The sequence below is a fragment of the Aristolochia californica genome, unplaced genomic scaffold, assembly GCF_029961685.1.
Source record: "Aristolochia californica isolate CCGP_79_NKW_82.1479 unplaced genomic scaffold, dmAriCali1.0.hap1 SCAF_3, whole genome shotgun sequence".
Lineage (NCBI taxonomy): Eukaryota > Viridiplantae > Streptophyta > Magnoliopsida > Piperales > Aristolochiaceae > Aristolochia > Aristolochia californica.
In genome coordinates, this window is record NW_027181992.1 from 6,970,427 (window position 1) to 6,984,839 (window position 14,413).

At 38.9% G+C, this 14,413-nt stretch overlaps 1 protein-coding gene across 3 annotated transcripts in view; it reads right to left on the reverse strand.

Moving 5' to 3' along the window:
• The window catches only part of LOC137959103 (anaphase-promoting complex subunit 1), a 48,007-nt gene that overhangs the window by 2,396 nt on the left and 31,198 nt on the right, over positions 1-14,413 (reverse strand). For all 3 annotated transcript variants that reach the window (XM_068806407.1, XM_068806406.1, XM_068806405.1), the window contains 13 exons: positions 10,058-10,129; positions 9,810-9,881; positions 9,168-9,261; positions 9,006-9,088; positions 8,803-8,859; positions 8,627-8,704; positions 3,263-3,384; positions 2,968-3,128; positions 2,647-2,723; positions 2,454-2,567; positions 1,926-2,027; positions 1,245-1,385; positions 972-1,145 (listed from right to left, as the gene is read on the reverse strand). In XM_068806407.1, the coding sequence (XP_068662508.1) occupies positions 972-1,145; positions 1,245-1,385; positions 1,926-2,027; positions 2,454-2,567; positions 2,647-2,723; positions 2,968-3,128; positions 3,263-3,384; positions 8,627-8,704; positions 8,803-8,859; positions 9,006-9,088; positions 9,168-9,261; positions 9,810-9,881; positions 10,058-10,129 (1,347 nt within the window). The remainder of the gene's footprint in view (positions 1-971; positions 1,146-1,244; positions 1,386-1,925; positions 2,028-2,453; positions 2,568-2,646; positions 2,724-2,967; positions 3,129-3,262; positions 3,385-8,626; positions 8,705-8,802; positions 8,860-9,005; positions 9,089-9,167; positions 9,262-9,809; positions 9,882-10,057; positions 10,130-14,413) is intronic.

Sequence of the window (14,413 nt, forward strand, 5' to 3'; positions counted from 1 at the left end):
TCAGTGCTAAATATGATATCTCTAGCTTCCATTAAATAACTCTAAAAACAAAAGCAATTGGACTTAGTTGGTGAGTTTAATGGTGAATTTATTGTACTAATATCCTTAAAAATACAGTAGTATTAATGGTCAATCATCCTAAAGTGGCCTTAGTTGTTTCGAATCATCCTAAAGTGGTCAATCATTGGATACATGATATTTTTTCAATAGATTTATTCTGTGGATCTAAAACTCTTAAGAGAGGCCTTTGACACTTTTGAATATTCTCAATGTGTTTTCCACATTCTTTTTTTTTCTGATAGAGAAAGAATTTTATTCCAAACCCAAAAGGTAAAAGAACAAAATTAGGGAGGACTTATATAATGAGAGATTGATGGGACACCTCTTGCTTGGTAATGTGATAGATTGAAGGGTATTTGCATGTTCTATTAGATCCTTGAAGTATACATTATTCATTCCAGAGACCAACCCATCAGAAAGTAATAATAATTCTCCAAATGCAACAGGATCTTCCATGATAACTTCCTCGTCTCCATGGCAAACTGCTTATTGAAGGGAGACTCAAAGACTGTAACCAGCTGGTGTTCAAAAGACAGCTCCCCCCTTGGCGTCACTAGCCTATCACTAATTGTATTGCTGACATTGTGTCCTCAATTCATTATAATTGGAATCTCATTCCTAGATCAGCCAATTCCTGGGCAGATAAATTGGCAAAATTCAGAACCTTCCAGCAATCTCTCATTGTTTGGGAAGGTTTCCCCCTTGATCTGCTCGTTTGAGCTTTTGTTTTAATAAATTCAGCATCATTTAAAAAAAAACATACTCTCTTAATAAGGTTTAATAACAAAAACGCCAACAGAAAGTATTGCTTAGAAACAATGTGATCACCATAAAGGAATTGAAAGACAATAAATGAACAACATTTGAGCTTCTATCTACTGCTGAGAGTAAATATGTTTTCAGAAACATACTATGGAACGTTCAGGCAGAATGCAAGGAGTGACTTCACAAAAGCTTGTCTCTGAATGATTTTCAGTTTCTTTGATAGTCACTTCAAGGGGAGCATAAACTGGTAAGCCAGTGTCAACATCAACAGTTTGAACCACACGAGGTTCTGTTGCAAGAACATACAAGTGCCTAAAAGCCTGGACCAAAAAACAAAACTTAACACTAATTAGGGTTAATCCTCTACAAGAAGAAAGAAAGTAAAAAAGGTTGCTTAGCACAAGCAAAAAGCCAGAAACCTGGAGGTGGCAACGATTATCATTTGGTCCAGTCGGTAAACGTGGATAAAGAGTAATCAGCAACATAGCAACAGCACTGTTACCAGTTGAGAAACTTCGCATCCCTCCACCAAGAAACAAGAACCCGATTGCTAAGCTCACCTAAAGAAAAGAGTTGAAAGAGCAAAACAGGCTAAGCCACCACAACTTAAGAGTCAAACAAATGGAATTAGAACAGAAAACATTACGAGCTAGAAGAACTGGTAAAAAGCACAAAGCCATCCACTCTGGTTCTACATTTGTTCCAATAAAATGCAAAAAATTCTTTCTTCTTCCGATTCTTTCCTAGTGGACTCTTCTTCCACCAATTCCTTCTAATTCTGCCACCTATTGAATATGTATTCCAAACTTAATTAAGTCTTTGCAAATCAAACCCAGGCCTTTTCTATCTAAAGTCTCCTGGCTCAAAGAGGTCAGTGGCTGTACAATGGTCCAAATGCAGTATATCTTTCAACAAAAAAAATTCCATGCTTAAGTATCTACAAACATGATAATACTGGTAAAATAAGTATTATCACCCTTTGTTGTATCAATTTTCAATACTAATGAGAGAGACCGATCCCATCCCCTCAGAGCATGAACTAAAAGATTAGAACAAACTAGAAAAATTTTACACAGAACACACAACCATAGGCAACTTACAGCCATTTGGATCCCAAAACTAGCATGCCCATCTGCTGAGTTTCGTCTACGAAGATATCTTAATAAGCGAAGTGTCTGTAAATGCCCTGAGCCAGCCATAACCTGGTCCAGTAAAATTGGACAAATGTTAAAGAAAGAACTGGAACAAAAACACTAGCTCCCTTCATGTCTCAAGCCTATCAAACACCCTCCTTCAAATAAGTACAGCACAATGATATTGACATTCCATCTGTTCTACTAAAACCTCCTTTCACCTCAATCTCGTCAGACATAACATTAATATGTTTATGAAGAACTTTAACTAGGCTCTGATGTTTCAGCTAATTTTACATACTGTTACTTTAGTAGGGGAACTTACCTAGGCTTCTACCCAGCTCTAGCAATTCATTAAGCCCATCCCAATATATCCATCAGTTTATTACTAGTTACAGTTTTTCTTACTGTAGGGCACAACATTGGATACAAGATGAACCCCACCTGGTGGCTCCATGCATTGACCACAAGATGTCAGAGTAGAGCACCCCTTACCACCGAGAGGGAAAGAACAATTAGATGAAGACATGTCTCCAGTGTGGGACGATCTACATATTGTGACAAGCCCTTCGGAAAGGTTTTCCCACTCACAGCAGAAATAGGCTTGATCTGCATAACATGAAAGGAGAAAGAATGTCAGTAGACCACAATAATTAATAAATAGGAAATTTTCACCGAGAATACTTACCTCATTCAACAAATACACAGCATAGCTGTAAAGCAGCTCTTGAGCATCCATATTTCGAGTACCAGCATACCTTAAACCTGTCAATATGAGAAAAAATTTAAAAGAAAAAATAAAACACAGAATATGTATTATTCCCAATTCCAAGACAAATTTCTGTTGCAGAATTACAGTAAATAATAGCAAGATATTACTCATATAACTTAATGCCATTCCAAAGCTCAAAGTTTCACAAACTGAAATAATTTTTCTATAAATTACTAGGGCAATTCAATCATCACTTCAGGACCCAAAAACATGTATCAGGTTTCCCATGGAAATTACCTAAAGAAATACATGATCCGGCCACTATATTTACATATGCTTGGCAGACAGCTTCAAAGTCCATTTCATCACCATCACTTGTCTCATCTCTAATTCTCTCAACACCCATCTTCACAATTTCAGGAATCTGAGATTCTATCCAACCTCTAGAAGGAAAAACTCTGTAAAATCACAGTTAAAGCTTTGAATATCTTGGAGCACATATGTCAACAAAGCATGAGTTCACGAAAGGGTTTACACAAAAAAGATAAGAGAAACGGGCAGGCAGGGGGCAGGGAGGGAGAGAAAACTTAACCTGCTCCACATTATCATATTCCGAGCGAGTACTCGAAGCATTATGAAGTCAGGCCTCACATATTGCAAGCTGAAATGAGTTTGTGGAATAGAAAGTCTAGATGCCACCTCCTCTGATTCTGTCTGTCCAGGTGATTAAACAAGACTATATTGGAGATTTCAATAATATGTTTAGCATGAGTAAATAAAACCAAAGCACATGGACATTTTAAAGGAAGACAGAGATATTAAAATCAACCAACTAATGGATTTCTTCAATGTAGTTACTGGAAAAATGAGGTTTGTTTTGAATGAGGATAAAATTCATCAAGGAAAAGAAGTTACAGAACCATTAGGTTAATTGGGTTTCTTTGTTAACCGAAAGAGATTCTATTGAGGAGAGGAGAGGAGAGGAAAAAGGAAACAAACATTCTAATTTCATGGACAAATTAGACAAATTAACACATTGTTGAATCACATTGATCAATGCATGACATTCTACCATGGCCAACCATCCAATTTCAAGCACAAGACACATTATTTTATTTTATTTTTTGAAAAGGTGTAATTTTATTAAAAGGAAAATAGAGGAGCTACAAAGGAGCCCAGGAAAGATAAGCAGGGATCACAAACAAAACAGAGAGAGCAGGCACCCAATATGAGGGGCCTATTACAAACAAGGGAGGTTGGTGATGACAGTTAAGTTGGGCTGCAGATGACCCAATCTTGCGACTAGTTTCATGCACATTGGCTTCCCGGGGCGCATGATGCCAAGATATTGACATGCAGTCAAACTTGCAGCTCGTTGAGTAGAGGATACACTTCAGACTTATTTGAATGTATGATTCCTAATGGGCCATAGAAGAAGAGAAGCTTAGAACTGGAGTGATCTCTAGTAACACCACTAAAACCCATGGGACCAAGATTAACTAGGAGCTCTTACCAAAATTAAGCTTGAGAACTCTCAGAGGAGAAGGTTGCAAATAGGCTAGGTTCTTGAGCTTGTAAATGTTGTAAATGGACATAGAAGAAATAAATTTCCAAATTTCCCTAATTAAAGCTGTCAGGAGCTCCTGAACAGCTTCAAGCACTGGAGAATAGCATGCATGGACTTCTTGATGATGTGACCAATAGAGCAGACAGCCCAAAAATGCACATTGTTTCTCTCAAGCCAGATGGGCTAAGGAATTGCCTCAAGAGTAATCCTTCAAAAAAAATTCCCCAACTTCAGAAGCAGAATAGAAAAGGAGCTTGAGAACCATGTCCATGAAGCTTGCCAGAATGCACATGGATAAATCAAAGCGGCCGACAGGACGAGGTCCAGACCAAGCTCACAAAAGGGCAAAGGAGAAGTAAATGATCAATGCTGTCTGGCTCAACATGACAGAATTTACAAGATGGAAAGGCATTCTGCCTTTTAATATGCACCAAACATAAAAATTTACCCTTTGGGAGGCAATGAGCTTCCAAGCTAAGGATGCCAAGGCAGAGGCTTCATCACTACCCACGAGAAGACTCTAGCAAACAGCAACTGAGAGGATACCTAAGCAAGTGGTGGTCTAGATGAAGTGGTCCACACTGGAAGGCCGGATATAGAAATTGTCGATCCCAGAGATGAGTCTCCTCATATATGCAACTCATGATTCAAATTTCAGGAGCCACCATCTGAAGCAGTAAAGAATTGGTCGATGCGAATTTAGCCATATCAGGCAAGGCAAAAAAATGTTTGGGAATCCTTTTGCAAGGCAATGATTGCTGATCTAGAAGACTTCCCAAAAACAAGTATTGGGACTAGACGGAGACCCCTCAAGGCATCAACATAGCCTTTAGAAGCATCAATGAAGAGGACAGAATTTTGCTAAGGCAATAGAACTATTGGTTCAGAGTCTCAACCAAGGGCCAAACCCTATTTTCTCCATGGCATATCCAGGAAAGCCTAGTTCATCTTATTGAAGGCTTTCTCAAGATCTAGATTAAGGATGATCTTCAGCTTCTCCCCTGGCAATGGAGGTGGATTAGCTCGTAAACTGCGAGGGCTGGGTACAGGATTTGGCGCACCTTAGGAATTCAGTTTAATGGATGTTAATCAAGCTGCTTAGAACTCTACAAACCCGGTTTGCTAGCACCTTAGTGATGAGCTTGGAGGTGCTGGATAATAGAATTGTGGGTCTAAATTCATTTGAGTGGACTGCTCCTTCCTCCTTTGAGATGAGAAGAAAAAAAGAGGATCCAATTCAGCTGGTAGTGACACCATATTGGTGAAAACCCCTCAAACAATGCCATGGCATGGCCTAGATGAGCTCCCAAATTACTTTGAAAAATTTTGCACCAAATTCGTAAGGCCCACGCACTTTATATGAGGGATTGGCTTGATGAATCTCAATGTCCTTCTTGGCGAGAAGTTGCCTTCAAGGCAAGGGGATTGAGAGGGGAGGAGCACACTGAGTCAGAGGTTGAGCACTACAGGTTTGAACTAGAGGGGGGTTTTGTACAAATCAAGAAGTAACCAAGTGTTGGCGATCCAACTTAGATGCCTTGCACTCCCAGGGACCTGATACCATTCCTTCTCCTATTGGCCAACACAACTACAAGGAAAAATCCCGTGTTAGCGTCCCCCTGCCCCTTGAAACAACCTGGCTCCAAGATTTTCTTTGGGCCACCATTTGATCATATGCTTGAAGAGTTTCAGCTTCAAGAGGAAAGCATTCAAGGGGAGCCGTCGGTTGGGAGCTTCCCTCATGTCTCTGCCAGCCATTTGGGGAAATCAACACCCTGCATCCAAGCCATCTCAAAACAGGAAAAATGGGGTCATGGCATGCCACACAGTCCATTAGGATAGAGAATGGTCAAAGGCAAGCTTCAGGAAGATGGAAGCGTTAGGAAAAAGAGAATCATCCGCGTTAGCTAAATACCTGTCCAGCTTGGATAGAATTGTGAGGGTCTAGTCATTTGACCAAGCGAATTGGCCAACATGGATTGAAATATCCTCCAAGTTGCAATCATCATAAACTAAATCGCCTCATGGTAGTTGTGGTGCTGCTGGCAATTGGGGACTTTCTGTGGGGATAACTAAAGGTGTAGAAGTACCCGCCCCCCAACAAAAGATCCAAGTGCAATTCCAGATCTCAATACAGGATTTAAATTCCTTCCAAAATTTAATCCTTCTGCTGTAAGATGGCAGACCGTAGACCCCACCGAAAGCCCACATGGAACCATTGATTCTAGACTTGAACCTACTACAAATGAAGAAGTCCCCTATGATCATCACAACTGCGTCCACCGAGCTAGGGTTCCAGTCTGATAAGAGGCACCTCGCAGAACTAAAAGCACTAGCAGCAGCCCATCTCCAATTGTAGCAACATACCAGCTCAGTAATTGAGTCAGACATGGAGTCAAGCTGCGTTTCTTGCAAGATGACCAACTGAGGTTTGTGAATCAAGAAAAAATATGCACGACTCCCTTCTCTGTCTAGCATTAAATCCACACATTTCAGTAGTGGATCTTCATGAGTGAGGGGGCATTGGACTGTGCAGAGTTTCCGAGGTCTAGCCTTCTTCATGAGTGCTCATCAGCCTTTTACTTCATCAATCTTCATATCAAATTCTTCTGAGATGCTGACAATTCATGATTTTAGCCTAAACTCCAAATTGCAGACTTCTGGTTGAACCAATAACAGTGAGGGCATATTCAAAGTATCATCATCAACTAAGACAATCTCCACACACCTATTCCTGCAGGGGAACTCACAGCCCAGTTGTGCCGCCTGGAAATGAGATATTGTGGTGCTTGTCATGGGGAAAATGAGCTTATTGATGAGAGAGTGGAGCTTGTTGAAGGAATATTCAATTGCACCAGGGCTCTGAATGCGAATAGTAGGTATCCGTTGTTGAGAGTGTGTTTGGAATGTAGGCAGATAGCAATCTCCCTCGGATGGAGCACTTGGGTCTCATTTGCGCTAATTGCCACTGTGAAGACACCCTTTTGATTTTCTTCATTAATTCTCGCTTGATTGATAACAAGACCTTCTAGGAGGCTCAAGTCCCCCATCTCCAAATAATTTCCTTGATAACTCTGGCTTCCATCCTCATGGCTCATGGAGCAACGAATGTTTCATGGGATCAGTCGTCTAGTCTACAGGAGCTTGTCAAATTTAACCTGGGAGATCACCCCGAGTCCCTAGCTTACCCAGTTATTACTCAGCTGAACTGGATAAAGCTTCCATCTCGAGAGGATTGACTCAAGAATGCAATGGCACTGGAGTTTATCCCACCTCTAGAATCATCTGGCTATGATCTGGAGTCAAGACAACACGGTCACCTCGGGATGGCTCGGAACATTCTATTGGGTTGTGGAGCAAAGACCTTCAGAGCCACACTGAAACTATGGGTATCCTTGTTGAACTTGACGACAACACTTTGGAGGGAAGCCAACTTGATCAGGCCAAATTTAAAATTATTCCGATGAAAGATTTCAACTCAAAAACCTTCAGGGAGGTTATTGTCTAAGTGGGCATGCTGGTATTGAGGTACACATGGAATCATAACGTTTGAGTGAGGTGAGGCCAGAGTTGTCTTGGTTGGGGAGAACGATACAGGCTATTCTACTTCCCACCCTATTCTTGCCGATTTCCCTGATGTCAATCCATCTTGTCTGAGGTCAAATACAAAATACTAAGAATTCAGACCAAAGCTCAGTTCACTATTTCTGATTCATCGATATCTTGAGTTGTTTAATCCTTGCCTTAAAAGCAATGAAAGGGATGCGAAACAAGCCACTGAATTTTTCAGTGCGATCAATATTTTCCCTGAATTTCAGCTTCCTAAGGGACCACTTCAACAAATGCACATCTTTCCCCATTTCGAAAAGGGAAAGTAGGGTACTTCATATGCCTTTTCCATTCTCTTCTCCTTACCATTTTCGACCCCTCGTCTGCTGGAACCTCAGCGGAGATCTCCTAGTGTCATCATGCCCAGAGTGGCAAACCAAGAGGCCATTCAGAAGTCTTGTTGGTTTCCACCAGGCCTATGGAAGGCATCATGGCCTCAATCACGCCTTCCTTCATTGTCATGGGATGCGGAATTTCATTTGCTCCATTTGTCGGTGTCTTAAACCCGTCTCTCCTCGCCTCTATGCCTTCTGCATCGATCATCATTTCTTCTCGCTCTCATCGCTCCCCCTTTTCACCACAATTTCAAAGTAGCCCCACTTTTCCAGGATACATTATTAGGAATACAATTTCCCCTCTATTTTTTGTTAACAGTACATGATATTGAAAAGACTCCTTGATCCAATCCAACTCTTCTTGAATTTAAAAGCATTCAGCATCGAAAAGAGAAAAAATTTATATCAACTTGAAGATATACCATGAGCTAAGAGAACATTTTACCTTCAAAAACATTAGAGCCAATGCAATTGTAGCTCCTGGGGCAGTTACATCAACATTTACCATTGTCCCATCCATCATCTGATAGAGCATGATATATGTCAGTATCAAGGGTAGAATAAATGGCAACAAATAAAGAAATAGTGAAGGCCATTGATCAGCAAAAGAGGACACAAAACCTGCCCAACACTGCAACTTTGATCTTCCATTGCCGGTGCCCTGAGGAAAGACCTATCCTGAGTAAAAGAAGATACAACATGTCTTAGGCTATGGAACAAAAAGACTCTGTAGAGGCAACAACAATCTCATGACCAGAACCTTTAACGCACAACTTGACAAAGGGCACAAAAATCACGATAAAAAGTAATCTCAAAGGGCATACATTAAGAAATTCTTTGCCACCAATGTACTGAAATAGACGTTCTACCACAGCATCCCTAAAGCCAAATGCATCTTTTCCTTGCCCTTCAAACAAAGAAATACTCAGATTGGATAATTTGTGGTTTAAGTGCTGACTTTCATTCATTTGTGTGATGATACATACCTAGCGTCACTAGTCCCAATGCAGATCCAGCAGCAACTGCATATCCCTCTCTTTCAAGAACATTATCACCACAGCTTCTGCGTCCAATTTCACTCTGGACAAAGGACAAAATTAGCAATAACATGTTAGTATTATCATTCTTCTCACAGATATGAGAGTCTAGTGCATCCTATGGTCATGAAGAGATGATGAACAAAGATTAAAGCAACTTGGACTGGCACAAGCTCTTGCTGTTTTTCCTTATCAACCATGTAAGAAGTACAAGGTTGATGAAATTCCTACTCCGCTAGCATGAACTTGAGTTTAGCTAAGTACTTAGTCAGATATTCCACCTAAAATACTTCATATTAACTTCGAAAATTCCTTCTGCCAAAAAAAAGTGTTTTAATGTTATCTGATAACTTATCTCTTGTAATTTAATCATTGTATCGATGACTAGATGTGATCTTTCATACTATTGATCATCCCTTGGATGATCAGAGCATCATCTCTCACTCTATGTCAAATAATAAGATGAGCTTCTGATGACAAATAATAGTCCTTTTCAGACAATGCCTTTAGTTCATGAACAATTTTGGGTAGAAACTACTAAATCAAGTTAAAAAAGACCCATAATAGCACACAGAGAAGAGAAACACAAACCAAAAGAGTTTTCATGCTTAGTGGATGAGCTGATCCTTCATATAGGAGACCAATAGCCATTAGCGCTGCAGACTGAAAAATCAGTAAATGAGGTACAATCACCATATTTTTTTCAAATAAAATATGTGGCAGGAGCTTTCCTCACAACATTAAGATTTCCAAGATAAGCTACAACAAGTATTAGAACTACTGAAATTTTCAAACATCTGCTAGTCCGACACAAAAACATCACTTTGCATGCAATATACCTGCAAAAGTGTTGGTAGCTCCAGCTCTGGGAAGGAAGATGGATGCCTAGAAGGAAGGTGGAGATAAAGCATCTGCAAAGAACCACCAATTATCAGCCTCACAATTCATGATGGAAACCTCACGAGCTAATTTTTATATGTAATAAAATTTTAAAATTTTCTAAGAATAAAAATTTGTAACATGAATGAAAATAAGAGAAAGAGATGAAATAGAGAAGAAGAATGAAAGAAAGAAGGAGAACAAGATAAAAAGTGTTGCAATGTGTGGCACTCAGTTCAGGTCAAAAGTCGACCTCCCTCTTTATTAAATAGGACACTTAAGTAAAAAATATGTACAACATCAGAAATGCCCATCTAGACTAAGCTACTTATACGCCTAGAATACAAAGCATATGAAACTGAAAATTGATCCTAACATCCACCATAACTAGACAAATACTCTCCTAGAGTGAGAACAAGCACAAATATATAAAATTACTAAAATATCCTTGACAACAACTTTAACACTCCCCCTCAAGCCAGAACATATATATATAAGTCCCAACTTGTTACGAAAAATCCAACCATCTCGTTTTCCCGAAGCTTTGGTAAATACATCACCAATTTGACATGTAAATTTGACATATGGAGTGACCACAGCTCCACTCATCACAACATCCCTAATAAAGTGAAAATTGACCTCCACATGTTTAGTCCTTTCATAAAATACAGGATTACTTGCAATGAAGATAGCAGCTTGATTGTCACACTACATTATCATAGCTATTGAATTTATGGAAAAGTGAAATACTTCATTGACATATTATAATTAGAGTACATGAACCTCTATTTATAATAGAGGAAGGTAGTAGAGTCCAATTACAATAAAACTACCTTTGTCCCAATTACACCCAAACTCTAACACTTAAAGATAAGTCTTAGCATAATTAAATAACTCAATATAGATAAAAGACAAACATAAATCAAACTAGAAATCTTCTAGGACAAGACCATAAGATAAAGATGCCTTTGTGAGTCCTTGATCTTCCAACTTATGTGATAAGGATGTCATCCCGTGGTAATCATGGTGGGTCCTACTTCTTATGTGCTTGGACCCATCTTGTGGGTCTTCCTTAGTTGTGTGGCCCATCTTATAATACTCTTAGATATGTGGGTCTTCCTTGGTCGTGTGGGTTTGGGCCTATCTTCTAACACTCTCCCATAAGTTGGGGTTGCAGGAACAACATGAACTCCCAGTTTGCTGCAAATGATGTATAGAATCTTTTTGTATAAAATGGCACATCTTCCAACACTCCCCCTCATGTTGTTGCGTCCTTCCATGAGGCCCTATTGGCATAATATAAGTGAGCGTAAAAATCACTCCTAGCCGGTAAGACATTGCTTCATACTCCAGTCCTAATGCTGGATGTAGGACACACTCCGTCTTCTGTAGGTAGTGTGTCTATCAGCATTGCTCTAAAGTGTCCACCATTGTGTCCCTCCACAGGACAACGACTCTCAAGTGGTAGGAATAATAAAAGCCATTACAAGGGAGGTAGTGGGTTTATTTATAATGGTGTCCCAATCTGGACACCGACTCTCATGGTATCCCAACCGTGATTATTTTTTAAAGTCAAATAAATTATGGTATGAGAAAAGGTACTAAGGCCACCTCTTCTTCAATAATAATGTCTCATCCAAAGAGACATAATACCAACAGCTGTAATGTAACACGACCATCTTCCAACACATATAACACGAACCAAAATAATAAACCTTGTAGAATGACCCATGAAATAATCATAATCCGATATAAATATTTTTTCTTATATGCATAAGCTTCATCTTTTGTGCTCCCCCTTTCTTGAATATTTTGGTCACATAAACTTATCCACAACATATAGAATAAAATACCTATTTCTTGTGCTTCTTGTACTTCTCCCCCTCAAGCTGGGAGGTAATGGCAGTGATCCCAACTTGAACCAAATATCATAGATGCAACAATAAGCCCAAATAACATAGATGTAGTAAATATGCCCTCAAACTAGGGAGAAGTGAGATATTTTTCTGATATAACAATTCAAAAAGTGACGCAAAATAATAGGTTTAAATTCAGATTTTCAATGCAACAGAATACCAGCATGACCTTTGATTCTTCCAATGCGAATATATCTTTAAATATAGATTAGATTGACATGAAATTTTCTTCGTCAAAAACTTGACTTAAATAAATTTCATCCAAGTATAACTTCTCTTCATAAAATATAATTATCAGAAGATAAATAATTTGATAGATTTCGGTCTCTGTCATCTGGCCGAACTAAGTATTGTTTCTCCTTTTGTTCCAAAATGACCATTGACTCTTCCAAGATCAATATCTCCTTATAGAAAAATCATACCGCGAATTGGTCGAATAGGTAAGAAAATAGACTTACATATCTTTCTTTTGATATATAATTCTCCATATAAAGTCTCTTTCTTGAAAGAATAAAATACCTTGGAAGTTGAAGCTTTCTACTACTGCTCAAACCTCTTTTGCAATCTGACCTTTGCTGCTTCAAATATTGATTTCTTTTTGTAGATAACTCAGGTAAAAAATTGGTTGAATAGGTAAAATAATAGACTTACAGATCTTTCTTGGGATATATATTTCTCCATATAAAGTCTAGTTCTTGATAGCATAAAATACCTCGGAAGTGGGAGCTTGCTACTGCTCGAACGTTTTTGCAATCTGACTTTCGCTCATTCAAATATTGATATCTCTCTATAGATAACTCCGATTGGAAAAAATCGTTTTTCTTGGAAAATAGACTCAAATATCGTTCAGTCAATATATAATTTGCAATATGAAAAGCTCAGTATAGAGATGAAAACCATAAAAAACTAACGGGTGTAGGGACTGAAAAAAATAACTACGAACCCTAACTGCTAAAGATGATAAATCAAAAAAGAGAATCTCATTACCTCTGTGGGTTGACCACGTCAACTCACAGAACCTACTCTGATACCATGTTGAATTTATGAAAAAGTGAAATACTTCATTGACATATTATAATTAGAGTACATGAACCTCTATTTATAATAGAGGAAGGTAGTAGAGTCCAATTACAATAAAACTACCTTTGTCCCAATTACACCCAAGCTCTAACACTTAAAGATAAGCCTAACATAATTAAATAACTCAATATAGATAAAAGACAAACATAAATCAAACTAGAAATCTTTTAGGACGTGACCATAAGATAAAGATGTCTTTGTGAGTCCTTCTTGATCCTCTAACTTATGTGATAAGGATGTCAGCTCGTGGTAATCATGGTGGGTCCTACTTCTTATGTGTTTGGACCCATCATGGCGGAGGCTGCGTGCATTAGAATCCATAAGAGTCGTACAATTTCGAGATGCCATAGCGACTAGCATGTGGAATAATCATTGATGGTTGTATCTTATTGCTTTTGAACATGTATTTTGTCGTTCATATGTACTAAACTAGTAAGTTGATGATCCCCCCCCCCCCCCAAACTAACACTTGGGCATTAATAGCATCAAATTCAGCACCTAAACCATCCAAGAATTTTGTAACCAGCAGCAGATTTTGCTGTTTTCTCAACTCATTTTCATCCGTAGTAAACAGATGATATACATTAATCTCTTGCCATATGTCAAGACATGAAAAACAAATACAAACACTAAAAAACACAATTACAGACTTGGATTGACCCCAATACATAGGATTTCTCCCAAAATGACTAACCAAAGCTAGGAGCCATCTTCCCAACTAATAAGTATAAGATATTTTCAAGCCCCAACAAATGTAGGATTATTCTCACGCAAATCCCACTCTTAAACAACTAAACCAAAACATGAACCACATGTACAACCATAGACTGATGGACTTCTTTACCACCACAAAAGTGATCCCATTTCCAAGCCATAACTATCCAAACCTACTAGACCGATCAGGCCTTATGAAACGAAGCAAGAAAGCCATTGCAGGTCAAGCAATTACCATTCTTATTGTTAATGTTGGGTTCTGATCCATCCCAAAATGACTAGTGGAAGTTAGGAGGCCTCTTCCCAAGTATCCATGTGCAAGTAAACAGCTCCCCCCTCAGGTGTGGGCCTTCTTTATGGCTCCTACACGTGGACAACTTAAGGTGGAGGTCCACGTACGAACACCTACTCTGATAACAAGTTAAGGTTGGGTTCCAATCTATCCCAAAATGGCTAACCAAAGTTAGGTCTTTTTTCAAGTACTATTCTTACACATATTACTGCCCACACATCATATCAGAAAATCATGAATCAGTGTCAAATTTCCAAGCCCAAAGCATACTGTAACCAGACATGAAAAGCCATCTGCACCCAAGATTATTGGAG